Source organism: Triplophysa dalaica, chromosome 2, assembly GCF_015846415.1.
Source record: "Triplophysa dalaica isolate WHDGS20190420 chromosome 2, ASM1584641v1, whole genome shotgun sequence".
NCBI classification, from domain to species: domain Eukaryota; kingdom Metazoa; phylum Chordata; class Actinopteri; order Cypriniformes; family Nemacheilidae; genus Triplophysa; species Triplophysa dalaica.
This window is the reverse complement of record NC_079543.1, coordinates 26,726,797-26,754,219: the sequence shown is the minus strand read 5'-3', so window position 1 is coordinate 26,754,219 and position 27,423 is coordinate 26,726,797. Positions and strand designations below refer to the sequence as shown.

General features: G+C 39.3%; 1 protein-coding gene across 2 annotated transcripts in view; it reads left to right on the top strand.

Moving 5' to 3' along the window:
• nrp2a (neuropilin 2a) overlaps positions 1–27,423 on the top strand; it is a 67,542-nt gene that overhangs the window by 26,466 nt on the left and 13,653 nt on the right. For both annotated transcript variants that reach the window (XM_056763429.1, XM_056763437.1), the window contains exons 4-15: positions 2,439–2,669; positions 3,477–3,632; positions 3,778–3,947; positions 6,020–6,175; positions 14,406–14,550; positions 14,948–15,297; positions 15,375–15,519; positions 21,592–21,675; positions 21,860–22,021; positions 24,106–24,365; positions 25,353–25,446; positions 26,701–26,733. In XM_056763429.1, coding sequence (XP_056619407.1) covers positions 2,439–2,669; positions 3,477–3,632; positions 3,778–3,947; positions 6,020–6,175; positions 14,406–14,550; positions 14,948–15,297; positions 15,375–15,519; positions 21,592–21,675; positions 21,860–22,021; positions 24,106–24,365; positions 25,353–25,446; positions 26,701–26,733 — 1,986 coding nt within the window. The remainder of the gene's footprint in view (positions 1–2,438; positions 2,670–3,476; positions 3,633–3,777; positions 3,948–6,019; positions 6,176–14,405; positions 14,551–14,947; positions 15,298–15,374; positions 15,520–21,591; positions 21,676–21,859; positions 22,022–24,105; positions 24,366–25,352; positions 25,447–26,700; positions 26,734–27,423) is intronic.

The window sequence follows — 27,423 nt, the reverse complement described above, 5'->3', positions numbered from 1 at the left end:
GGGAATTAGACCGGTGACGGTACTGAAGGAGGGAATCCCTCGAAGGTCCTGCGGCCGGATTTCTGGTATGAGCTTAAGTGCTCACGACACCCGAGTTTCTGCCCAGCAACTAACCCTTTCATCGCCACGCCTCCCTCACGGCCCACTGGAGTGGCATGCGGGCCGCAGACGGTGCGCCGCAGCGGGGGGCATGTCCTGAGGTCTATGCTGTTTTTGGTATGTTCATGAGCATAAAGTAATAAGCGCTCATGCATACGTACCCCCTCACGTCTGACATTTTAAACACACGATGCACTCACGCAGACTGCTATGAGTGGTAATAGAAGGGGACTTTGACAGAAAGATACATTGATGGAGGGGACGCTCCTGTGGTGTAGTGGGTCATGCGTTACATTTACGTTTACATTTAGTCATTTAGCGACGTACAAACTGGGGAAAACAATAGAAGAAATTTGTGTCAGTCTATCACAGTATACAAAGCTAAGAATTATTTTTTAGGGGATAGGAAGTAGAAGTAGAAGACTGTAATAATGGGTCATATGTTGATGGAAGAGATGTGTTTTTAGCCGACTCTTAAAGACGGCACCACTAGACCTTGTTCGATTGCAGTGTGCAGGGATCGGGCGGGTACATAAGTCTGAATTAGAAAAAGAAGATATGGGGGTTCTGAACCAATGATGGTTCACGCAGGAGCTGTTGAGTCGTAGATTCAGTGTTTAAAGCACAAAATCCTTTAGTAAGTCGACTGGTTTACATATAACCGTCTCTGCGCAATAAACTGCAATGAAGAAGGCGATTTATCATCTACAAAATGACGTCTCGGCTTGCCTCAATCTCTCCTGTAAGAACATTTTCAGTGAATTATCTGCATTTCTCTTAACACTATAGGTTTCGATAGTGGAGGCATAACCAACCTCCACACAACCCGAAGCAATGACATGTACACCGCTGTGTGTGGGTGACATTTGAAAAGCTTAGAGGCTTGTGCATACATGTTTGCATGTCAGCTCGTTTTTGCTTTCCCTCGTCATGCGTGTGGCTTCCCGGAGTCTTCATCTATGCTCAAGCGAGCAAATTTACCCAACATTGCATTTACAGTGGTACCTGCTGTCAAAAACAGGCTGGAACCTGTTCTTCATCTGGCCTGGAGTTGTCGGGTCTGCTGTCCCTCATTAGTCACGTTGAGACACTGACCTCATGACAGCCCACACAACTAACAGTAAGGTCCATTCTTTTTATAAGATCCAGGGTAATTCGCTTCTCTCCACATGGGTTGTTTACTGGTAGAAATATTCTGGAGGGTGAAGGCGAGGAATCGGCTTTGGGTAGATGGTGCAAAAACAAGCGAGAAATAGACACTTATTTCTTGGGAACAAATTTTGAGAAATGTCTCCGTGGTGTTGCGTCCATACAATGGAACTCAATGGAGTCCAATGTTGTTTGGTTACCAACATTCTTCAAAATATCTTCTTTTGTGTCCTGCTGACGAAAGAAGGTCATACAGGTTTGGGGGAATTCAATTTTTGTGTGAACTATTCCTTTAATTACCATCTGTTTTGCATGAACATTCTTGCTGTAAAGGTCCATTGAGGGTTTTCCATAAATCCACACAATGACTAAGAAACCTCCAGGACATAAAAAATTACATTATTGGAAGTTTATATGGGCCGCACATCTGCTCAAAGTGAGCGATGTGCATAATCTGCATGTTCAATGAATTATGGGCATCGGCAGCCGCCCACTTAGTCCTGTTTGTCATGTTTAATATTTCAACATCCATTCTGCCTCATATTCTGTATTCAGACGGCGTGTCAGGTGCGGTGGCGAGGAGTGGAGAGGTTGAACAGCAGTTTGAAATGTGAATTAGAGGGATAGAGGGGCGTGCGCGATCTCAATGAGGCTAAGAACCGTTTGTGTTTGTGACATTCCCTAGCTGTGTCTGGTGAACACATGCACGGAATAATGCACCATCATTGTCTTGAAAAACAGAGCGCATGTATACCAGAATATCACTAAAGGGTTACGAGCAGCGCTGTGCGATGTGTCTGTTTAACAAAAACACATTTCCAACGGTTTTGTTTAACTGAAGTTATTGAAAAACAATAATTATTGAGGTGCAATGTTTTTTATCTATTCTGAAACTACTGTATATATACAGTATATGAGTATAACTAAAAACTCTATCTGTTCATATTTAAAAACTTTATTTTGGGTATAGAATTATATACATACAGTATATATACTTGTGATATATACAAAAATACTACACATACTTCATCATTTGATGCTTGTCGGGACCCCCTCGAAAGGTGTTATATTCTAATAAAAAATTACAATTTTACACTGGCTACTAAATAATTCCTGTCAGTCTACGTCTGTAAATGCTTTAGCTGTACGGCATAGTGTCTCATTTTTCCTCTTGTTTGTTTATTCTGCAGGTGCCGATCACTGTTTCCTCAACTTCAGCGCCTCATCCGGGGTGATTGAGTCTCCAGGCTTTCCTGACAAGTACCCTCACAATTTGGAGTGCTCGTACATCATCATCGCCCCGCCTCAGACCGAGGTCACGCTCACCTTTCAGACCTTTGACCTGGAGAATGACCCACTGCTCGTGGGGGAGGGAGACTGCAAGTACGATTGGCTGGACATGTGGGACGGCCTTCCCCAAGGTTAGAATCCGTTTTTTTGAAAGTCGAATTCTGCCGATGTACAATAAGGCAATTATATTGTCCTCCCTATCTGTCCATGTAAATGAGGGCTTTGTTTGACAAACGTCACGCTAGCTGGCAATCAGACACGTGTCGACATCCTCAGAAAGCTTTTCCTCCTCCTGTTTCCTTTTCTGTCAACCGTTCTGTCTGTCATTATCGCCATCCTGTATCGTTCCGTCTTCAGTTGGCCTTATCTCAAATCCCTTCCTCTTAGAAAGTGAAGGCAGTTGTTATCTTGTCTGTGAGCACATTAATGGGTCTGATCTGAGATATGATGCCGGAGAGGCATCTCAGATCAGGTCGGTTCATCTTCATGACTCTTTTCTTTATTGTTGTGCTGTTGTAGCAGTAAAGGTGACAATGATCTTTGTTGCTTTAAAAACAACAAGATTGAGCTCTTTCTTGATGTCGCTTTAAAAATATACAAAAAAAGTTCTGATGGAAATATTTTTTAAGAATTTGGTTATGAGTTTACCTCTATGTAAAGTCTCCAAATATCCCAACTTACATTCTAATGCTTCTCTCAATCCTGGCTCTTGTCACGCTGACATCCGCAGATCATGGAACCAGGTGGAGGGAAAGTAAATCTGGGATCAGCAGAGAGAGAATAAAGGGAATACTGTGAGGAAAGCTCATAATCCAAATGCTGGAATCTGAGGCACGCTGGGTCTCACCGGAACCTGAGGAAGAGCTCAAGCCTCTCAAACTGATGTAGGATCAGATGAAATCACTTACATGAGTGTTTTGGTGTCCTCTTGTTTTTAGTGGGACCACTGATCGGCCGATACTGCGGGACAAAAATTCCTCCGGAGATCCAGTCTTCCACGGGACTTCTGTCGCTTTCCTTTCACACTGACATGGCCGTGGCCAAAGATGGTTTCTCTGCCCGCTATAACATGACACGCAAGGAAGTCACTGACAGTAAGCGTAACACATTTTTCTTAATCTCTTTTGTATAGATGCCTTGAAAGTCATGGCTTGTTGATGGAAGATATGAATGAACGAAGAAATAGGTCAGTTTGTTTTTTACAATAATTGTGTTTAAATAAATCTCTCTCGATTTCAGCGTTTCACTGTAGCAATGCGTTTGGAATGGAGTCTGCGAAGATCTCTGACGATCAAATCACAGCCTCGACTTCATTTTATGATGGACGCTGGCAGCCCCGCCAGGCACGTCTTAACAACGATGACCACGCCTGGACACCGGGTGAAGACAGCAACAGGGAATTCATACAGGTAAGCTCTTTGTCACAATCGTATTGGATCACAATAAATCATGCACAGTAGTTTACATTAGATCCTGTTCACGTTAGATCACATTTACATTAGATTACTTTCAGATTAGATCAGATTGATTCACATTAGATCATATTAAATTATTTACATAAAATGCATATTGGATCGCTTTGGATCACATTCATAAGATCACATTAAATCACATTCACATTAGATCGCTTTGGATCACATTCATATAAGATCACATTGAATCACATTAATATCGGATCACTTTAGATCACGTTTAAATAAGATCACATTCATTTACATTCTTATAAAATCAGATTGACTTAGATTCACATTACATTGCTTTGGATCACATTTATATAAGATCTTATTCAATCACATTCACATTAGATCGCTACAGATCACATGAACATTAGATCCCTTTAGATCAAATTCACATTAGATCGCTTAAGATCACATTCACATTAGATCGCTACAGATCACATTAACATTAGATCCCTTTAGATCACATTCACATTAGATCGCTTAAGATCACATTAACATTAGATCACTTTAGATCACATGAACATTAGATCCCTTTAGATCACATTCACATTAGATCGGTTAAGATCACATGAACATTAGATCCCTTTAGATCACATTCACATTAGATCGCTTAAGATCACATTCACATTAGATCGCTTCGGATCACATGAACATTAGATCCCTTTAGATCAAATTCACATTAGATCGCTTAAGATCACATTAACATTAGATCACTTTAGATCACATTCACATTAGATCCCTTTAGATCACATTCACATTAGATCGCTTCAGATCACATGAACATTAGATCCCTTTAGATCAAATTCACATTAGATCGCTTAAGATCACATTAACATTAGATCACTTTAGATCACATTCACATTAGATCGCTTAAGATCACATTCACATTAGATCGCTACAGATCACATTCACATTAGATCCCTTTAGATCACATTAACATTAGATCACTTTAGATCACGTTAACATTAGATCACTTTAGATCACATGAACATTAGATCCCTTTAGATCACATGAACATTAGATCCCTTTAGATCACATTAACATTAGATCACTTTAGATCAATTCGCATTATATCCTCATATTCATATCAGACTACAGTAGCTGCATTCACATCAGATCTCTTTTTGCAACTTCATTAACAGTAAATCTTGTTTATGTTACATGGCATTGAATCAAATGTACTAATATTTTGCTAATATATTTCAGTTTATTTTATTGTAGTTTATTTCATGCAGTATTGTTGTACCCATGGCACTTTAATCCACAAGAATTCTCAGTCCTACACTTACAAAGCACACACAGTATATTAAACATGTGTACATTTCCAGTCTCTTCTGCGCTCTCTATGGGCCGCTTCATCTTACCCGTCAGCATGCAGCCTTCAGCCCGAGCGCTGTGTTTGTTGTCTAGGTGTGGGCCGATGATGCGTGGAGGGTTGCTGTGATGCTAACCGTTCAGTGATGGATGAGAACAGTCTAGAGAAATCCGAAGTTAGCACCTTCTCCAGCGTTATTGATTTTAGAATTCGTACCCTTTCTCTCTCCTGCATGAGACTCCCGGTAGTACTGTAAGTGGGCCTGGGAGCCTTTCCATCTTATTTTTGACAGATAAGGTGAGATTTTTCCACCTCGTGTAGAGAAGGTTTTAATAAGGCCAGTGATTAATCTTTACCTGCTTTATTTTTTATTTGTTATATATTTTTTTTAACACAAAGATCCACTTGAGCCCACAATATATACATAATGAATATATTCCTTATAATCCTATATGTCGCATTATGTCGCCAGATAATAGCATTTTTTCCCGATCACACATATCGCTTGAGTAGGCAGAACTTTATCCTCCATGTCCCCCTAATACACGTTGGAAATAGACATATGAATTGATGTTATAAACTCTATCTGCACGTGACTCACTTCAAAAATCCCCATTGATCTTGTGTAAGAAGAAACTACATTCGGTCCAATCGGTTAGGCTTATCTCCAGATTTCCCACTCTCATCAATCTCACTTCTTTCCCAGGTGGATCTTCAGTTCCTCAAGGTTCTGACCGGGATCGCTACGCAAGGAGCTGTCTCCAAGGAGACCAAGAAGTCCTACTACATAACAACCTTCAAGCTTGAAGTAAGCACCAACGGAGAGGACTGGATGATCTACCGGCACGGCAAAAACCATAAGGCAAGGAAACTGAAATGCATTTGTTTCCAACAAAATCATAAGTAATGCCACTATGTTTCATCACATGATGTTTTTGTGATCCAGAATATTGAACTTCAATGGTCATGCAAGCTATATCTATTATCTCCCGTATCCCTATTGTGTCCACTTTGTTCCTGTTTGAAAGTAAAATGGATTTGTAAAGAAGAACATTTTACAAATCTGTGAAACAATTTGTTCAAACTATCTCCATTGTGTCTGAAGTCTTAGCGTTAGAGTCTTATTCTCATTATTACTGTCTCTAAATGGATATTATGATTATTTTAAACATTCCCATTTGAGACAAATCTATTGAATGTAATGAACACAAGCTGCTGGTAGGTCAACATCTGCTGGAAGGTGTAACTCCAATCCTGGTGAACTTTGCTGGCCTCAAAACACAGAAAGTGACATGGGAACAAGTTGAGAGATGATTATCTGCTGGTGGAGAACAATGAAGCTCTTTTGCTCCCTTATCTGTTTGACCGTTGATTGTCCCTGTGAGCTTCCCGCTGTATACACACCTGCATGACCGGTCACACCTGGTCGCACCTGGCCAGAAAAACACTCGGCTGGTGCGTGCTTGTGTGGGGAGTGTTTGTGCGTTCTCAGTATTCACAATGTATTTGACCCATTTGAATAGCAGCAGAGAGTAAAATGATTTGATGAAAGGACAAAATTTAAAAACGTAGTAATGGAATCTAGGACGACGTTCAGTAAATGTTTCCTGCTGATAAAAAAACCATCACAGAAATTCTATTGGCTTCCATCGAAAAATTCTGAACCATTATTAAAACCATTACTAAATCCATCACAAACCAATAAACACAATTAAAGTTTCTGTTAAAACCAATACAGTTTCCATTATAACCAGTAAATCCGTTAAAGTTTCCGTTGTGTTTTGGGCAGGGTTATTTAGTTTTTTTCTTCCGGGTTTTTACAAACATTTTAAAAACTATATGTTCAAATTTGTACAAAATGATTTCCTTACCAGTGGACATTGATACGTTTATAACAATAATTTATCATTTTAGCTTTCGACTACAGTTTCACTGGAAATGTCAGTTTAACATCATTTGACTTTAACCCACAAAATTGAAAAGTACATAAAGTTATCTGTAATTTTATGATTCGAACAGAGATAGCGATAGAGAGGCAAACGTTACAGTTCGCAGAATTAAAAATGGTTGTGCCAAAGTCAAATCACGATAAAGTTGTGACGGAGTAAAAATGACAAAAATGGTTCTGTTTGGCTAGCCTAAATGCATCTAGCTATCAGCACGTTTATCAACCGTCAACTCTTCTAATCGACAGTCTTAATATAATATAATCAGATGTTTCCCGCTTGAAAGTTTATATTCACGACTTATCCCACTGTAACCGTGTTGGCATTTTAATCACGTCCTCGGAAAAATGCTTATGCATTTTAACTCCCTTATGCCTGTTATGTTGTGTGATAAAAGTGAGGGGGATTAACCTTTCGCTTGTCTTTTTAGTGGATCTGCTTTTGATTAAAAGATTAGTTGACTCTCTGGGAAAGATGTGGACATGAAAGCTGGATTCAGAGTATCGATCTGCAAACTGGATTTGGATTAGAGCTCAGGAACTAATCCTGGTCTCAAACCTCTTTCATGATAGGGGATTTAAAGGCGAATTTGAGATGTGACATTAAAATAGTTGGTACACCCAACACGAGTATGCAATGATTGAGTACTTACACCCCGTGTTCGAACTGAGCGCATCACTGACGATAACTTGTCAGGGCTGAAGCTGAATCATGGTCACATGACACAATCACAGCCAATCAGAACGTGCTTTGAGGAATTACCAATCTCGCTGCTTGTTTATGTGACATTTAAAAACAATAATTGTTGTTCTTGGGAGTTTTGTGAGAAGCGAGAACTGCGCAGACCATTTCTGTTGTGTACTTTTGAGCTTGTTGAACTTAATAAGTAATTAAAGAGTGAATAATTGCCCTTGTCAAAGCTGAAGCGCTCAAGTAGCTGCTTTTGTGGAGTGACATATGGACGCCTTCACCATAATGGCTTGTTTATGTTTAGGGTGTGTTGTTGGGTTTGTGTTTTGCACAGACGAGGAGCCAAATGAGTCTTGTGAGGTTGAGGACGATGTCATCATGTTATTCCGAAACCCTTCTGTTTACAGTTTAGTTTGTGGATCAAACAAGCACGAGGCCTTCACCTGTGGCGATGCTTACGTCTGTATAATAGGACTGTGAAATGTTTCGAAAAATATTTGTTTTTATATACTGTTTATATTTTGATGATCTTGGTGTTTGTGTATAAAAAATCCATGTTTTAAATTCAGTGTTTTTTAATTGGGTGTAATTGGGTTCCTGTTGCCCAGTTGGTAGAATATTGTGTTCGCAGCCCAGAGGTTGTGGGTTCAAATCCCAGGTAACCCATATACTCAAAAAATATATACAGTTGAAAGAAAAAGTATGTGAACCCTTTGGGCTTATTTGGATTTCTTCATAAATTGGTCATAAAATGCGTTTGATCTTCATCTAAGTCACAACAATAGAGAAACACAGTCTGCTTAAACTAATACCGCACAAACATTATACGTTTTCATGTTTTTATTGAACACAACATGTAAACAGTAATACACGGCAAGATAGTTTATATACTAAAATCAAATTAGAGACTCGATCAAAACATCTGTCTTTATTTTCTCCTAATAAGGAACATTTAAATCCGTGCTAGCGAAATCATTGCAATAATATATACTGAATACTCGCACTCGCCATATAGATCCAACAGGCTTGAAAAATTGCAACACATCCTGTTTATTATTGAAATTTATATAAATCAATCGTGGAAAGCGTGCCATAAATCTGTCACACTGACTCGCTTGCTACAGGAAAAGCGAAAATCGAATACAAAGCCATTTAGTGCTGTGTGTTTGAGGCCCGTGACAGAAGGTGAAGGGTTTGAGAGTTAAAAAGGATGGAAGGAGACACAGAGATGCGGGAAGATAGAAAATAGGAAGGCATGGAGCAATGAGAGTGAATCGGGATTAAGAGGGGGAGTCTTGTCATATTTTCTTTCCATTGGCAGAAAGCTCAAGGGAGGAGAGAGGAGGTATTGTTCTGTGTTGAGCACTTCGGTGTTCATTGTCTCGTATAAACCCACACAGACACACACACACACACACACAGTCTGTTCTCTGCTCTTCAAGATGGAGCTGAAGGCTGGTGAGCAGCCAAATGGAACCGGCACCTACTGTCAACATCTTCATCTAGAGATGAATGGAAACAGCTGGACAAAGAGAAAAATGGATTTGGAGAAAACCTTTGTGGATTTTCTTAATAGTGCTGGTCTTGTTGGTGAACACACATTTTTTATGGGATTTCTGGTGTAGTGCAGTCGTGCTGGTATTGATATCTGAACCATTATTAAAGGTCCGGTGTATGAAATTTGGCGACATCTAGCGGTAAGGATTGGAATTGTGTCCCAAGGCTCACTCCACCCATCCCTCTTCCCGTTCAAAGCACTATGGTGGCTGACACAGAACTAAGATGTTGTCACGCTTCTCTTCTCTGCCGAAGGAGATAACGTATTTACCAAAAATGCTCTATAGACCAGTTTGTCCGTTAAGGGCCACTGTAGAAACAATATGGCGAATTCCATGTAAGGGGACCCGCAGTGTATGTAGATAGAAAGAACTAATTCTAAGATAATAAAAACATGACTCTTCAATATGTAAGGTCTTTATTCACCTCTGAAGATGTAGTTATGTGTTTATATTGCATTCTGTCAATAGATCCTTCCGAAATTACAGAAAGCATCTTTAAGTTTATTACTCTTTATACAAAAAACACTTAACAATTTGGGTCATTGGCTTTGGCCAAATGAAGCTTATCAATCCTTAAACATTTCAAGACCCTTTGTCCCAAAACAGTCAGCATGGGACGTCTGACCAGCCCAGGCGTGAAGACAACCTGTCGCAAGGTTTTACAAACACGCGTCCCCTTGCATTAAAAGGACAGCGGACAGGGCCTTTATAATTTCATGATCTATCACTCTTAGACACAACATGGCAGGTTTAATTATTTAGTTACTCCAGAGCTCCACTTCAGCAGGATGGGCGGAACCCTGGGTCGCTGTTTTACCAACTCTCTTGTCGTCAGGCAGATTTTGGGCTTGTTGACAATGTTGAATAGCCTGATGCTACAATCCAAAAAATATTTAGATTTAAAACAAATACAATTTGTAATTGAGCTAGTTTATCTGTGTCCAAAGCTGTCTTATCTTACCCTAATTCACAACAGTGAGGTTATAATAATGATTTAAAATGTAAGCCGTCCACAAACAACTTTTTGTTTTCTGGTGTTACCTTTTTATGAACTTTATTTAAATTGCTTTATTTGATTGACTAAATCACATGTGAAATATTACGATTTTGTGAGGTTTAATATTTTTTTAAAGGGACAGTTCACCCAAAATATCATGTCAATATCATAAAATGTCATTTACTCAACAAATCTGTATAAATGTCTTTGTTTTGATGAACAGAGAGAAAGATATTCGGAAGAATTCTTGTAACAGTTCTTGGCAAACATCGACTACCACAGTGGGAAAAATAACTTTGGTAGTCAAAGTTTGCTGTCCTACATTCTTCAAAATACTGTATCTTTGTGTTCAACAAACCAAAAAAATGTATAAAGCAATTTGACCTACTATGGTAGTCAGTTGGATCTAAGAACTAATTGATTATAAGCATTCATCCAAATATCTTTCTCTGTGTTCATCAGAACAAAGAAATGTATTCAGATGTGGAACAACTTGTGGGTGAGTAAATGATGACAGAATTTGTATTTTTAGGTGAAGTATCCCTTAAAGGGTTGTTTTGAGCTGTAAGCAATCTGTGTGAAAAAGTAACGTATAGTAAACTTAGTTATTTACAGAAGACCGTGGAAAATCATTAACCTTTCACATTAACCTCCTCAAAATACTTTTCAAGGCGTCCGACCCATTTTCAACGGAGGAGAATTAGTTTTTACAGGAAATTATGACTTGGTCAGAAATCATATGTTGCTCAGACAGCTTCATGAGCTTCATTAACCTTTGTGACTGTGTAACTAGGCTTATCGATGGAGGTCAAAGTTCACCGTGCATTCACTGATGGAATCTTTGATCTTCGCAGGTGAAGAAAAGCCGAACGCATTAAATATAAGCATTTTGACCCTTGACTCCCTTTGACTGCTCTTAAACCGTACCACATTTCTCTGTTTTGCTATCTTACGTTTGATCTCTATAAAGTAGTTACGGGTCTTGAGATCATAGGTCACCCGTGTTTTGCAGAAGACCTTTTTTTGTGGGAGGATCTATTTTGATGATTGACAAACAGGTATGCGATAATGCAACACATAGGGCCTCATTCATTAAACACATTCATGAAAAGATTAACCATGAATTTATCAAGAAATGGTTTAACAAACGTTGTAATTATGTAAATTAAGGTGTAGAATTGTATAGCATGATGTCATGAATGATGCGTGCCTCTGTATCCCTCACATCATGGTCTTATTTAGGTCTATTACACTGCTTGTTCTTTCTCCTCGTATTTCTTGTGTTCTTTTAGTATTCGCCTCTGTTTTCTTTCCTAAACTTCTTCAGTCTTGATTGGCCCTTGTTATCATCTCTCAGACCCCCCCCACCCCTCCACCCGGGTCCCTTTAGTTTAACCTCTGTCTTTTCTCCGTCATTAACCGTGAACTTCGAGGAGCCCCTGTGTTGTTTTGGCACAGAGCTCATGGCTGACTGCATCCTGCTGAAGCGTCTGGGGGGGTCATTCGTCTAGTCAGCTGTCTGTCTGTCTGTCTAGCTTGACCAACCACAACACACTCGGTATCAGCATTTAAAGAAAGAAGTGTTGAGAAATCCTCCTCCTTCTCCACCCTACAGTCACTGCATCATTGAAGCATTATGAGTGTGGTCCTTTGTGAGTGTGCTGCATTGCCCTAGTGGGAATACACAGACACACACACACACAGTTGATTTTTATAGCTTTTGTAGCCTTAAGCGTACAGTACAGAAAGAGATGCTTTCATCCAGACAGAGCCTGTTGCCGTCCATGGGATGTGTGCTGGAAAATCCAGCTCAAAGAGAAAGTCCACCCATAAATAAAGATTTCGTCATGTATTCACCCTCACAGGGTTCAAAAACTTTAGATGACTCTTTCTTATGCTGAACACAGAAGTTATTTTGAGAAAAGTTTAGGTTGTTTTCTGTCTATACTGTACAGTGAAAGTCAATGGGGGCCAATGTTGGGGCTACCAACGTTCTTCAAAACACTTTCTCTTGTGTTCTGCAGAAGAAAGAAAGTCATACAAGTTTGGAATGATATATGGGATAATAAATGATAAATTTAGCATTGTAACCTTAAGCTGATACGACCAGTTCTTATTTTGTCGAACGTGGAGTTTGGCTCTAGTTTTTTGCTAGTTTCCCAGTCTAGGTAAATGGATTTGGAACTGGAACTGGAAACCAGCTACTATGCAACCAGCTCTCATCGTCAACTGGATTTTCCAGTAGGACGGTCTCTGGATGAAGGGAATTAGATAAATAATGAATAAGTCTGAAGAAGGTTAAGGCCGAGGAACACGGGGGGAAATTCAAGAGTGATGAAAACAAGCTCAATGGATTCTTTGTTTGAGTCTCTCTTATCCACTGATGTTTCTAGCGCCACTTGACTTTATCGCTTCATTCCCGCACTGCCATCGGTCATAGTCACGGCTTTGTAAGTGAGACTGGATATTTGTTTATAGCCCGGCTTGGCCTCTGTTACACTTGATCTCAGGTGAGGAATGTCTTCCGTTGGCTAAGAGACATCCATTGCACGGTGCGCAAACCTCCCACGTGGGCGTGAGAATGTGGATATTTGTATAGGATTTTAGAAGGGTCAACTGGGTTCAACCGTTTTTAAATGTTGCAGATCCAACATTTATTCCACGCAAGGGTATTTAATTTACAGCAGTGGCCGAAGCGACGCCGTTTTCAACGGAAAACTGAAAACTTTTTTGAAAACTTGTTTTTTTAGGGGGTAACAGCGTTTTGGGGGACAGAAAACGGGTCTCAAAGTGCAACTTTTCTAAAACGGCCCCGTTTGCGGTTCCTTGTAAACTGCAAGATGGAAATCATTTTTTACGCATGTGTATTACGCAGTCAGTTGCTAGAGTATAGTCAATACAATATAGCGACTTTGCCGTTTTTCATCGTGTAAATGTGTCCTACTTTAAGTTGACGACATCTTGGCCCTGTATTGAAAAATGTTGTGTATTAAAAATGTGTGTTGTGTAGTTGTGCTTGGAATGCAGCGCAGTTTAAATTTAATTTCGATTGAATTTTAATTGGTCGTCGATGTTTTAGCATTTATCAACTTGAAAAATTATTTATTTGAAAGTTTTCACAACTTTCAAATAAATTGTGGATGTTCTTAAACTTAGAACAATTTTAAAAACATTTTGTTTTTTATGATAATGAGCATAATGAAACTTTTTTAACACTTTGGTTTGAATCATCTTGTAATTTTCATCCTCCACCTTTAGTAGTAGCTGGTAATCCACAAAATCGTTATACCATGATGTAACCATAAACGTCACATTTTCAGCCCATGTCTTGTGTTTTTGAGTTCCCATGTGTTGACATTCAGGTTATCTCTCCGAATTCCACCCTACATGGGAAGTTTCTCTCCTATCTAGTAATTTTTTTTTCTTATCTAGTTCTTATCATGCAATACTATGCAATTGTGGGATCTCTTGAGTTATGTGACCGAGAGAGTTTCCAATGCCTTATGCCAGTTTATAATGTTCCTGTGTTTAATTGGTACCGTTTTTTAAGTCCGTCTTAGACTGCATAACAAAAAGAAAAAGAGCTCTCTGTTATGCTAATTGGTCAATTTTAATGTGCATATCAAAATCAGAGGAAGGATTCTTTCATGCGTTCTAAGAGGCGTTTCAGTTCAATAAAAACGAACCGTTTTTCAAGTGGAAACACAAAACACTAGGCTGGAGATATCATGAAAGGACGCCGTTGAAAAGAAAACAGCAGGGCATCTCTAGTTCCTTGATTCTAAAGAGTTTTTCTCTTGCAAACAGTTTTACACCAATGTCGGTTTCGGAATGTAGGCTTGGAAGATTTTGGTGGTTTTGCAGATGATTTAAAACCAGTCTGTGTGTTTATTTGCACAGATTTTCCATGCCAACACCGACCCATCTGAGGTGGTTTTGAATCGTGTTCCTCAGCCTGTTCTCGCTCGCTTCGTTCGAATCCGACCACAGACGTGGAATAATGGAATTGCTCTACGCTTTGAGCTTTATGGCTGCCAGATTACAGGTGAGTGCTTGGACATACAAACATCCGCTGTTATGAGATGCAGATCTTATTGATCATATTCAGATGTTTTTATAAGTTGGAAGATGATTTTTTTACATCTGTATTATAAAAAACCTTTTGTAGAATTTCATTTTGCAATGTTTTTGTTTCTTTGGGATCGAACCCTTAACCTTGGTGTTGCAAGCACCACACTTTTCCAATCGAGCTATAGGAGTTTTGTTTTGATCTCTCACTAAAAATGAATGGCATCTGCTCCATTTCACTGCACATGCCCCTTTATAAATATGTTGTGAGTCGCTTTAGATAAACGTGCATGCTAAATTAAAACTTGATTAATATTTTAAATGTGTCCTATTTTTTAGCTCAACGCCCCTTGTTTTTCTTGTTTTTCTTGTAGATGCCCCTTGTTCTGAACTCCAGGGAATGCTTTCTGGCCTCCTCATCGATTCCCAGATCTCAGCGTCCTCGGTCAGAGACCTCCACTGGACACCGGGAGCCGCGCGTCTGGTGGCCAGTAGGTCGGGATGGTTCCCCGGTCCGGCCCAGCCTATTGCTGGAGAGGAATGGCTACAGGTGGATCTTGGAACACCCAAAACTGTGCGAGGAGTTATCACTCAAGGAGCTCGAAGCGGAGAGGGTGGAACCACCTCGGAGAACCGGGCATTCGTACGGAAGTACCGCATAGCACATAGCATGAATGGAAAAGACTGGAACTTTGTAATGGACAGCAAGACTAGCATGCCTAAGGTATTTATGATCAACATAGTCTTCAATCAAATTTAGATTTAAATTGTTCAGACTTTTAATGTCTTTCTGTGCTGTAGGTTTTTGAGGGGAACACACACTACGACACCCCAGAGCTCAGACGTTTTGAGGAGCTCCCCGCCCAACACATCCGGATCTATCCGGAACGGTGGTCTCCGGCAGGGATCGGAATGAGAATGGAAGTTCTTGGCTGCAACCTGCCAGGTAAGGCGCAGTCTTCGGAAACACAACTAATGTGAAATCCTGATGTTTAGGGGGAATTTATTCTCGGCACATCTGAAAGCGAGCCGTCGCCTGGAAACGCACCGTCAGCTATAAGCTGTTGAAGCCTAAACGTTGTTGTTTTTCTTTTTTGGTGGGGAGAAAATAGACTTAAGAGGAGAAAATGGAAACAGGGATCCCGTCTAAGTGAAGCTGATAGAGGACAACATCAATTCGAAAAAGAAAGTCAGAGAATTTTCCAATCTGTTTGCTCAGTTTGGTTGCTCTGGAAAACATAATGAAGATCTCAGTTCTGCCTCAGAAGGTTCTTGTGAAATTATTTAAAAGTCACAAACATGGATTTTAGATAATTTAGTACTCAGTGAGTCCCACATCTGTGAGTTTCTCTTGAACTTGGATAAAGGACCTCAGTTTGAGACACTGAGCGTTTTTTAACTATCGCGCCAAACCGTCTGAAATGGTAACAGTTATGTTTCCACACGAGCCCGGCCCGAATCGTATTAATGAATGCGCTCAGAGGCATTATAGCTCAGTCTCCTGTGTAACCAAGGCAGCGAGTGACGTGGTCGTGTTTACATTCCAAACATTTAAGATATCAGCCCTGCGGTGGAAAATTAAACCATTTAGGTATCGGCATGGATCGGCACGGAGTGGAACGATTAAGCAATGAGAAAGTTTGGGCGCAATGGCGCTCATTGGTTGGATCTCTTTTGTATCTCTCAAGGAGACTCGAGATTGAGTCTTTTTCACTGGAGGAATATCTCATAAAGAAAGAACTTGATTAAAAATCTCGATTTGCTTTCGGTGAAATCTCATTGCTTTCTAGGAGACGCAATCAAACAATAGTGAGGAGATTTCATTTTTTGGTTCCCTTGGGAGGTTGCAAGTATACAGTGTAGAATAATATACCGTACGTTGAAGATATTTGAGATCATGTATTGTGGACTGTTTGCCGTCAACCCCCTACCAATATTTTTCATGGCATTTACATGAAAGACACACACACGCACAACACTGTAATAATTAGCTATCTGTGCCAGTAATCGACTGTGTTGTATAATTTATCACAGAGCTGCGGGAGACTCGTGTGTGTGTGTCGGTGTGTGTGTACAGATGCTTGGTCTACTTTTAGATATGTTAATAAAATACTGTGGCAGTATCATGCGAACATCATTACAAGCCCAATTTGCTAAGTTTAGATTAGATACCTTTGACTTTTACACAAGTAAGGGATAATGCACAGGCAGCCGGTTGTTATCGCATAAACTCTAAACTATATATCACTCTATAATCTTGTATCACATTGAAGGGGCTTATTTCGCCATAACAGCCGGCTGCTTGTACATTATCCCGCTTATTACACGGCTACTTTCCACATGAGAAAAAAGCTGCACATAAAATGTGAATTTGAAATATTTTATCTGCAAATTTTTACCGAATTTAGTTTAGTTTCTGTTTTAAAGTACTAAACGAGTTAAAACATCACAAACAGGCAAATTGGTTTAATCATTTGTAAATATAATGTCATATATGTTATTAAAAGACATATTTATAATACATTTTTGTGAAATATTAAACTGAAACGATTTGCAACATCCGGGTTACAGGGTGTTATTAGTTTTGAGCGTTTTTTTTTTTAAATAACAACCCTTGGAATGTTACGACTGGCCAATCAGAGTCAAGCATTCAAGTGATTAGTGTAATAAGTGAAGATTATTGTATGACTTTTAAAGACATTGCGTTTTTAGTTGAGTATAGCAAACAATCTGTATGAAAGAGAAATTAACTGATTTTTTATTTTTGGGTGAACCTCCCCTTTAACAAGCACAGCCTCTGTCTCTCTTTCTCATCCTCTGTTTTCTCTCTTTCTCTTTCCCTCTTCAGGTTGCACTTTTCTGTCCTTCAACTTTCTCTATTCCCATCGCTTGTTTTCAGGGAGCGGTCTTGCCTTTGTTCGTGTTCCTCAGCTCTTCCTCACCAGACACCACGTTACACTCTTTTCCACATTCTCTCTCTCCCACGCACACACACGGTCGCGCACATGTTACACATGTTCTTTCCGCCAAGCAGTTGTTGTATAGTATGTAAACACACACCTGCCCACGCTGTCAGTTAAAATATGATTATAGCGCTTTGCCAAGACAATCACTGTGGATGTTTTGGGCTTACGGTGTCAGATTTGATAAAACCAGATCCTCATTTTTAGCCTTATATAACATGCGCATCTGATTGTTTTTTGTGTGGTTTATATTTGCTTTCGTAAAAAGATCAAACACATGTAATATATAGAACGTTGCTCGTGCCTCAAATGAAATTCGTGGCCCTTAAGGCAGCTATTTATTTTCCCAGCATGCACTGCTGCTCTCTGCAGCCCTGCCAAACCCTGATTGGCAGGCTGAAATATGCAGGGAAGCTTTATGCATAATTGAGGCTCATTTATTTATTTATTTATCTATTTTTTATTATTGATTTTTTTCTCAGCTGAAACAGGCTTTTGGAGTAGGATGTGACAGCTTTCCTTAAGAGAGGGTGAGGATGTGATTAAAGAGGAATGACGGGAGAAAAGGTGGGTGGGGGGTAGTACGAGAGAGAAGAGAATTATGGGATACGCGCTGAGAAAGGGAGAGCAGAAGGGAACGGATGGAAGACAGATTACAGCTATCAATAATATGCTTTCATTTCTTTGCTTTACTTGCCATTACTTCCCACACACACACACCGTCGCGCGCACAAACACTCTCAAGACGAACACACATATACACACCAGAGGCAATGATCTTCCCGCTAGTCTTAATCACATTAAGGTGGCTGAAGCCTGTGGTGAGGTGTACAGTTACAGTACATGTGTGATTTAAAGAGATAGATAACACGTGACGTTCAGCAATAATCCTTATTAAGAAAATGTAAAAGTGCACAAAGAAGATCTTTTTTGTGCTTCGCTTCCATTTGATGACTTTTTAGATCAATTTATTTTTAAATGTAATTTTTGACCTCTTTTAACTAGTTGATGTCGATAGTATTTTCTTTTTAATTAAGTTATAAATCCAACATGATTGGCCAAACTTTGTAAATGCGTTGATGTATCGATCACTGATTTTAATTGGTACATTTTTGATCAGTTAAAAACCATTGACATATTCAACCTAATCTCAAATTGGCTAATTTGTATGAATTCGCACGATGTCTGTTAGTCAAGCCAAAACGTACGAATATTACAAAAAAGCAATAGGCCTACAAAAGCCACACCTCTAAACCTAACATCAGTGGCGCGATCAAACAAACGTGCTAAAATATACATATAAGGTTGTACGAATTTATACAAATTAGCCACCTCGTAATGAGTTAAGAATTTCAGTGAGACAGCACGAAAAAGCAAAATTGAAACGTTAATTTTTTACCGTTTTATTGTTTTACATCATATCTATATCTATGCTAGCTAGTATACCTAAATGCATGTGTTTGTGTACTTTGCTAAATTAAATATGATTGATGAAGTTAATATTGGACATGCAACGGTACTAAATATCCGCCAATCTACCAATACTGATAGCTGATTATTCGGTGTCTCTGACGTAACTGATAGTTTTGTTGGTCGCATTAACTAAATTCTGAATATTAAATTGTTATTTCTTAACTTTCTGAATGTTATTAAAGGGATCATATGACATGAATGAAACAAATATTTTAGTTTGTTTTAGATGTAATACAATGTGTTTACACGATTTAAGGTTCAAAAGCGCTGTATTTTCACACATACCGTGCATGTTTGTATCTCCTCTTTGCTCCGCCTCTCTGAAACGCTTAGATTTTTTTCAAAGCTCATGGCTCGGAAAAGCGAGCTGTGCTATGATTGGCCAGTTAACAAGTGTGTAGGGATTGGTCGAATACTGGAAGCGTTTGACAGAAATGTAACACCTCTTACCATATTTGGAACATCAGGTTCCAAAGCAATTGTACTGACAGGTACACCACCCTTACTTGCGTATACTTTGGGCGGTCTTAGTCAAATCATACCACGAACTGACGTAGATTTGTGGGGGTGTGGTGACACGAAGCGTTTCAGGCAGGTCTGGATGAGCATTTGCTTTTGGATAGAATGCATATTTTGTTCCGGCACATTAATTGTTGCAATTTTACGTGTCTAATACATGCATGGGCAACTTATAACACACCAAAGACACAGAAAAACAATTATTCGCGCCATCAGCGGAATCAGCATAGTTTTGCTAAAATCAGTATTGGCAAAAAAATTCTAACGATGCAACGCTAATGAAAAAGTGTATTATCATTCAATATTTTTGGTATGTTTTCCTGAAAGTCAAACTGTATGTTTTAGTTTGAGCGTGTAATATATGTGCATACTCAAAAAAAAAATGCTTACTCTATTCTTTTCCATAAAATGAAAGAATGCCTTCCATATTTAAAAAAGAAAAAATATAGATGCGCTACCTCCAAAACCTTTTGCATCCCTACAATAATGCATTCATGCTGCATAGCTTTTGAAACAGCCTTATACTGTGAAAGTTTCTGTGACAACCTTCCCGATATTTGTCTTGTCTGTTTTGCCGACACAACTGTCACAACTCGGAAAGGTCAAAATCATTACTCTGTGACACAAGCCGACCTTTAAACACTGACAGAGCATCTTAACCGCATGCTGAGTGTTTGCACACGTGCGTGCGCGGATGCGACACCTCACAGGTAATATTTGTCCGTCATCTCTTTACTAATAGAATCAGAAGACAAAGAAAGCAAATGAGAGGTGCTGCAGGTGTTGACACACAGGGCTGTATTACAGAGAGGTGGAGACGGAGGCAGTTAGCGATAGGGCACAGGAAGTGGTATTAGATAGCTAATTGCTTCAGAAAAGGCCACGGCATTACAATGACAAATATCACCAGCTGTGTCTCACCTTTTATGAATTCAAAATATTAATGTATGCGCCGAATCGCTCCCTTTGCAGAAACTCCAGCTGACCGTTCTCTGCTACAATCTGCGTCGGTATACTTTTGTATTTTAAAATGTTGTATATATTTTTTCTAGGCAGGTATTTGTAAGAAAAAAATCATATTTAAGAAGGCATATCTCTTTAAGACAGCAATTAGATGAACGGAGAGTCTCTTGCATTTTAGATCTCAAAAATGTCTCAAACTGTGCTTAGATGATTTGTAATGATATCCCATAATAAAGAAAAATCATAGATGAGATCTCTTTGTTATCGCAGTTATTTTTCCTAGACTTAAATGAGATTTAATAGAGAGAAATAACAACTTTTGCTTAATGCTCATCTGCGTCTCAGATATTTCGCCTGAGAAAAAAAACTGAAACTCTCCGTTAGAGTTTGAGAAGAGATGCAGAGCTCAGATTTGGCAGGTCTGCTATCAAAAGTCAATATTATTAAAGATCTGAATATGAACTCAAACATTTCTTATCAAATTTACCCAAATCCAGATTATTCTACCTCTACAATCTAAATTCATTACACCTCCAAACTCTTCATGGATTTCTACAATTGTCGATTTTTTCTCATGAGCAATTTTAGGAAAAACCTCTTAGACTAGATTGATACCTAAAACACAACTATGAAAGAGTAATGAACTTTCCTCTGGGATATGTTAAAAGTGCGTTTAATAGAAAAGAGGTTCTGTATGAATGTCTATACAGTATATGTATATATGTACTTGTGTATTTGATTATGTATATATCTGCCATGTGCCCGTAAGCAACTCCATCCATCATTAGACATTGTAGGACTAATATCCTTTTTTGTGGGTGTATATTTAAAATTCTGTGCACGTTTCTGTTCTCTTGGACCTCTGCCGTGACATAAATTCCGAGTTTGCTGCTTTATGATTTAATTTATGAATATCTGACTCATGGCCGACTGCATAATTAAAATGATTTATACAATACGTTTCTCATTCCATCAAGCTTTTTCCACACTGGATCTTACAGCCGCGCTGGCAAATGGGAATCTCATTTGAAACGAAACAGAAGGAAAAGAACTCTCGTCTGGAAAGAGATAATATTATTAATTGTGTTTCTTCCCCGCAGAGACGTCCACACCAGCTGTAGAGACATCCAAACCCACTCGACCTTTCTCAGCCGAAGCCAGCACCACCCAGAAACCCAGCCCAGGTTAGATCAGATCCGAGGACAGGATGCATTCGCGTGTTCCCACGCAGACATATCAAGCTATTTTTTAAAGCTAACTTTTTATTGCATGTTTGCACATGAGGTGAAAGGTCACAGCTTGAGGCACTGTTCAATGTTTTGCCTGATGAATAATAATGTGAATGCTTAAATGTGTATTGTACTTCAGTTACGATCGCCGCGCTGCCGTCTCACAAAGGGCTTTGCGATTTCGAGCAAGGATTGTGCGGTTGGACACTCGACCCGGATTCTGACCTCGGCTGGGTTCTACACACTTCCAGCAAAACCACAGCCTTGGGGCAGAGTCAAGACCTCTCCATGGTCTCCAACAGTGAGTGATACACACACCAGTCAGGGGTCCTCATCTGATCTTATTGAGCAGTCGAACTAAACTGCTTTCAGAACAGCTCCCAAAATGCACTGATTCTTTCTGTCTGCACCGCTCCGCTTTCCACATGCCAGCCGCATAAAATCCAGAGCGGGAAAATGGGATGAACGATTGGCATCCTCTCTCTCCGTACCTCGCGAATGCTCTCGCAGTTCGACTATTTCCATCCCATGACACATGGCAATTAGAGGCGACACGAGGAACAAAGCACGGCTGTAAAGACAGAAATAATCTCGGCGCGCCGAGTTCATTGTTTGATCGATAGTCGGGAACCGCCGTGTCTTTAATTGCTTTTATAAAATGACGGCACAAAATAATGATTCATTAATAAGAAGCCGATGTATGATTAATTACATTAGCTGATAACAAAACAACAATAAATATTCAGAAAGTACAATATTGTTGTATAGAGCTATTGCTGTTGTTAAAGGGAAAGTTTACTCAAAAATACAAAATCTTTCAGCATTTCTTCACTTTCATATCATTGCAAGTTTTTATATCGCAGAACACAAAAAAGATATTTTGAAAAATTGAACTAGATTGACTATCTTTGTATGAACATAACACCACTGAGACATTTCTCAAAATATCTTTTTTTGTGTTCACGAAAAAAAAAAACATGAACAACATAAGGGTTAATAAATTACAGCAGAATTTTTATTTTTGTGTGAACTGTCCCTTTAAGAACTTAATCTAAATGATATCTAAGCATTTTTATCCTAAACTTGGTAGCATTTTATTTACGGTTCTGTTTCCCATGTACATGCCGTGCACTTATTACAGTTAATATAATAACTGAGTAATAACTAGGTACCTAAACTTATACCATGTAGTTACCTTATACTACAGAGTTCTTTCTTAGATAACTACACTATATGTACACTTACTATACAATAAAGTGCAACCCTAAACTTTTTATAAATTCATCGCCTTTCATGCTTTAAATGCTTTCTCTGAGATTTAATAAGCAAAGTCGACAGCTGCAAAGTGTTTGAAGCTGTTTTTGACAGTTCCTCAAAGTGTCTAAGACTCCTGGAATCCAACCGAGTATGTGATGTGATAGAGTCAGAGGTGACACGCCTCGCTCCCGTCCAATAGGATCGCTCGGAGAGATGCTGGCCTCCGCCACGTGCGCTTCATTCAAGAACTCTTTAACCTTGAAGCGTCAAGAAGAATCATTCACAAAAACAAAGCGAGATATAAGAATTCGCACCTGCCTCGCTGCTCTTTCTTCACGGTGGGCTTCGTGCCTTGCCCCCACTTCAGAGATGTCAAATGCTCTTTCGCATTTCTGGCTTGGAGAACAGATGCTACAGCGAAATGACACTAATACTAATGACGGAGCGCTTGACTTTTATCACAATGACACACTTGACTCTTCGGTTTAATCACACAGCGTGTTAGATGCGATTTGCTGGGACACGCAGGCCGGGTTCAGGAAGTGTGCAGTTGTTGCCGTCAGTCACCCGCCATTTGATAGGTCGGGCACACGTGTATAAAGACACGAACTAGATGGTGGAATTGCCACGAAATGAGTATTACTAAGACGTGAAAAAATATCCGCCCAGAGGGACATGTCGTTGCTCAGATGTTGCTCTTTTATTGCTCAGGAGATTTGGTGTAGTTCTCAGTTGATTCATTTAGGTATCAACTTGGTCTCTATTTTTTCATAAAGAGATAAAGGCGCGAATACGTGTTTTTCTGTGTCTTTGGTGTGTTATAAATTGGACCATGCATTATTTAGACACGTAAAATGGCAACAATTAAAGTGTCGGAACAAAATATGCATTCTATCCAAAAGCAAATGCTCATCCAGACCTGCCTGAAACGCCTCGTGTCAAAATTCCGAAACTGATTTTATTGATAAAATTGATATTAACATTGTTTTATTATTAAATAAGATTAATAGACACAAATGGTTGTATACAGTAGTAAAGTGTATGTATTATTGTGAGTATTGTAGAGATATCAAATTGTAAACGTTGAGTGTGCCGCATACTCTTTAAAGGTTGATATTTATCTCATAGATTTGGGAAACTACCTGTACATTGAGGCCAGTCCTGAGATTCAGAAACAGAAAGCTCGGCTGGTCAGTCCCAGCGTGGATCCAGACACCGGACCTCTCTGTCTGATGTTTTCCTATCAGCTGGAGGATCAGGGAACCCTGAAAGTTCTGCTGCGGAACAAACACAAAGAGGAGACGGTCCTCTGGGCACTCCAAGGAGACAAGGAACCCACGTGGAAAGAAGGACGCACCATCATACCTCAATCCCCAAATGATTTTCAGGTAAACGGTTGAAGGTTAGACAAATATTGTCTCACGATTTAACAAACAGTAAATCATTTTGTATGCACTTTGAATAAAAGCATCTGCCAAATACATAAAATATTAATGTATCTTTTACAGCCACTATGTTATGTTAGAAAGATTGAATTTCAAAACACTAAATAAAACATGTAAAAAAATAATAATATAGACTGTTTCATCTTATAACAACATAAACAAACGTTGCTGCACATGTGCACTTGTGTGACCCCAAGTGAGCTTCCGGTACACATTCACAAACAATAAGCGCCTGCAGGTATTTCTGATAACAATCAAAAGAAACCGAGAAGAAGCATTACTTGGCTAAACTTGTCTCTCCAATATTTTGAATTAAGACTGCGATTCCAAGCTCAACCAGTTGGTGTAATGATTTCTTTAAATGCAACCGAACTACAGGACCCATTCAACAAATTGTTCAATTAATAAAATGAACATACAACAAAATTCAACAAATAGTTATTTAATAAAATTATTATGCAGTGAAATAATAACAAAAATGTTAACACAAATATTATTAAATGTTAAAAAATATTAACACAAATTAAATTTAATACAATTAGTTATATTGTTAGACACTAGCCAAACACAAACCAGAAGTTATCTGGGGATCAGGCCCGTGTGCATCCGATGAAACGGTCTATATATAAATGTATAAATATTATTATTATATTTAAGTTATATTTAGGGTGTAAACTTACAAGAGCAACAAGATAACATTTTTGATATCAAAATGATGGAAATTTTAATGAAATATGTTATTGGTACACAATCTGGACCAGTTTTGGAGATTTCAGTCTTTCCCGAGGATGTAACCAACATGGCCGCCACACGACTTTAGCATCTTAAACTTACATTGGAAGATTTCCTTTGTCCAAACGTATAGATATCACAGAGCGTGATTTTAGATTTTCTGTGATCTCCTTTCTCAAGGTCTTTTTCACCCCACAGGTGGTAATGGAAGGGTTTTTTGAGGGTGCCAAAGGTCACATCTGGATCGACAACATCCATATGAGTGTGAGCACACCTTTGGAGGAATGTACGGGTAAGTGTGAACATGCACCCGTCTATCTTTCACCCGCCATCACCATTTTTGTCCGTGTGCGCACATCCTTTTCTTTTTGTATTAATTTGTGACGGTCCATGTCGAATACTTTAAGTCGATCAACTGAAGTTAACAAATATAACGTCAAATATAAACTAGCTGTTAAAAAAGCAATAGACATCAGAACGTGTTTTCGTCCTACCAGCTGTGCTGTGGCTCCAAGCGCTGGTTTTTTCCAAACGTTTCTGTGATCAAACCAAGAGCGGCAATCACAGACACAATCTTGAAGAGTATCTCAAAATAGACTTTATTAACGTGAAAGGAGGACACACACACACACACCCACACAAAAAATAGCGCTGCTCATTGTTTGCCATCAAAGACAAATTGTGGAATCAAATCTAGGCCGTCGATGCCCCCGGGCCCTGATGCTAATCTACCTTTCATTATTTCTCTATTACTTATTTCCCCGTGTTTGTAAACAGAGATTTTAAAGGAAATTCCTGACGGGCAGAGTGTTTTGTGGAAGGATCTATATTCCACAGGAGCTGGGCGTTATGGTTTTAGGGAGATCAGAATGTGACCGCTCAGATTCCCCGGCCGCTTCACCAAATCCTGATTTACTCATTTTTGGCTCCCGCCTTTAGCGGTTGGCTCACACCGAGCCGATGGGACTCGGTTGATTCAGAATCCAGAAGTTGGAAGGCTCGAGCCCATGTTTTGCCATGCGGTTGCTGCGATTCCTCCCAGAGCGCGCTGAGAGCGTTCTTATCGAGCGGTGCAGTTGGACTTACCCGGTGATCTGCATGGCTTCTGCCGAAATGAGGTCCCAGAGCTCCCGCCCCCCCACGATAGTCCTTCATCTCTGTTGGTTATTCAAGAATTCTTACAATCTTATTTTACACTTCTACATCAACAGACACTGTATGGGATGACATGAATAAACTCAATAAATTAATTTAGTCTTAAACACGTATTAAATGCATGCTATTCGTGTTTTTTTTTTTTTTTTTTTTTATAAATTGTTTTTAAATAAAATAATTGATTAATAATATATATAAAACTATAAAGCCAGAAGGGAATGTTTGCTTTAGAAAACTCTGGACTATTTCCAAACAGTCCTCCGAGTTCTCCCTCGTACATTTTTATCATGTAATGATGTTCTTGTTCTCATGTTTTTAAAGTAAAATAACCTCGGTTAACGGATTAATATTTTGCCGTGTTTGTTTCTCTTTCTCTCTTTTCTCCATCCAGAGCCTTTCGTGGCGTTCCCTCCGGACATGACCGGTGAGTTTAAACTTCTCTGCCTCGGGTGTGAATGTTTGCACTGTCTGCCCTCTGCTCGGCTCAGCAGTTACTGTTTACAGTTAAGATCTAGGATCCGTTTTTACCTCCCGGCATGTGCTATTTATGCAGTGACTTGAGGAGCCTGGGTTTGGATCCGTTATATAAGGTGGCTGTTACGTTTCTGCCGTTTGAGCGGCTTGAACCACGGGGTTGTTTTTATGCGAGGCTACAGAGAACCATGAATGAAAACAACCAATCAGAAAGCATTTGGATATCTTCTGATACATGTGGAAAAAAGGGTAGCTCACCATCATGTCAAATCGTTGAACAAAATAGCAGAATTTTTGAGCTTTTGAGTAATAAGTAGATTGTTTGCAATTTCAGGGAAAGAGCTTTCTAATTGGTGGTCCCTTTGGTGGCGGCACCAAGGTCGGCAACTATTTTAGATCAAAAGTAGCGAAAGCTTGCATGATGTATGTGCATGATGCTAATAAGAATATTCATGCCATTGCATCATATTTGGGTTCTGTGTTCACATCCTGTTTATTAATGATTTATAAAGCCGAATAAAGCTGTTTGCGTTTACATATTTTCTGTTGTCAAATTAAAAGGCCGTTCACGACCATCTACTAAAAGAAGCTACATTTTTGTCCAGAAAGATGCTAGATTGGCACTAGGCGCTGTAATTTT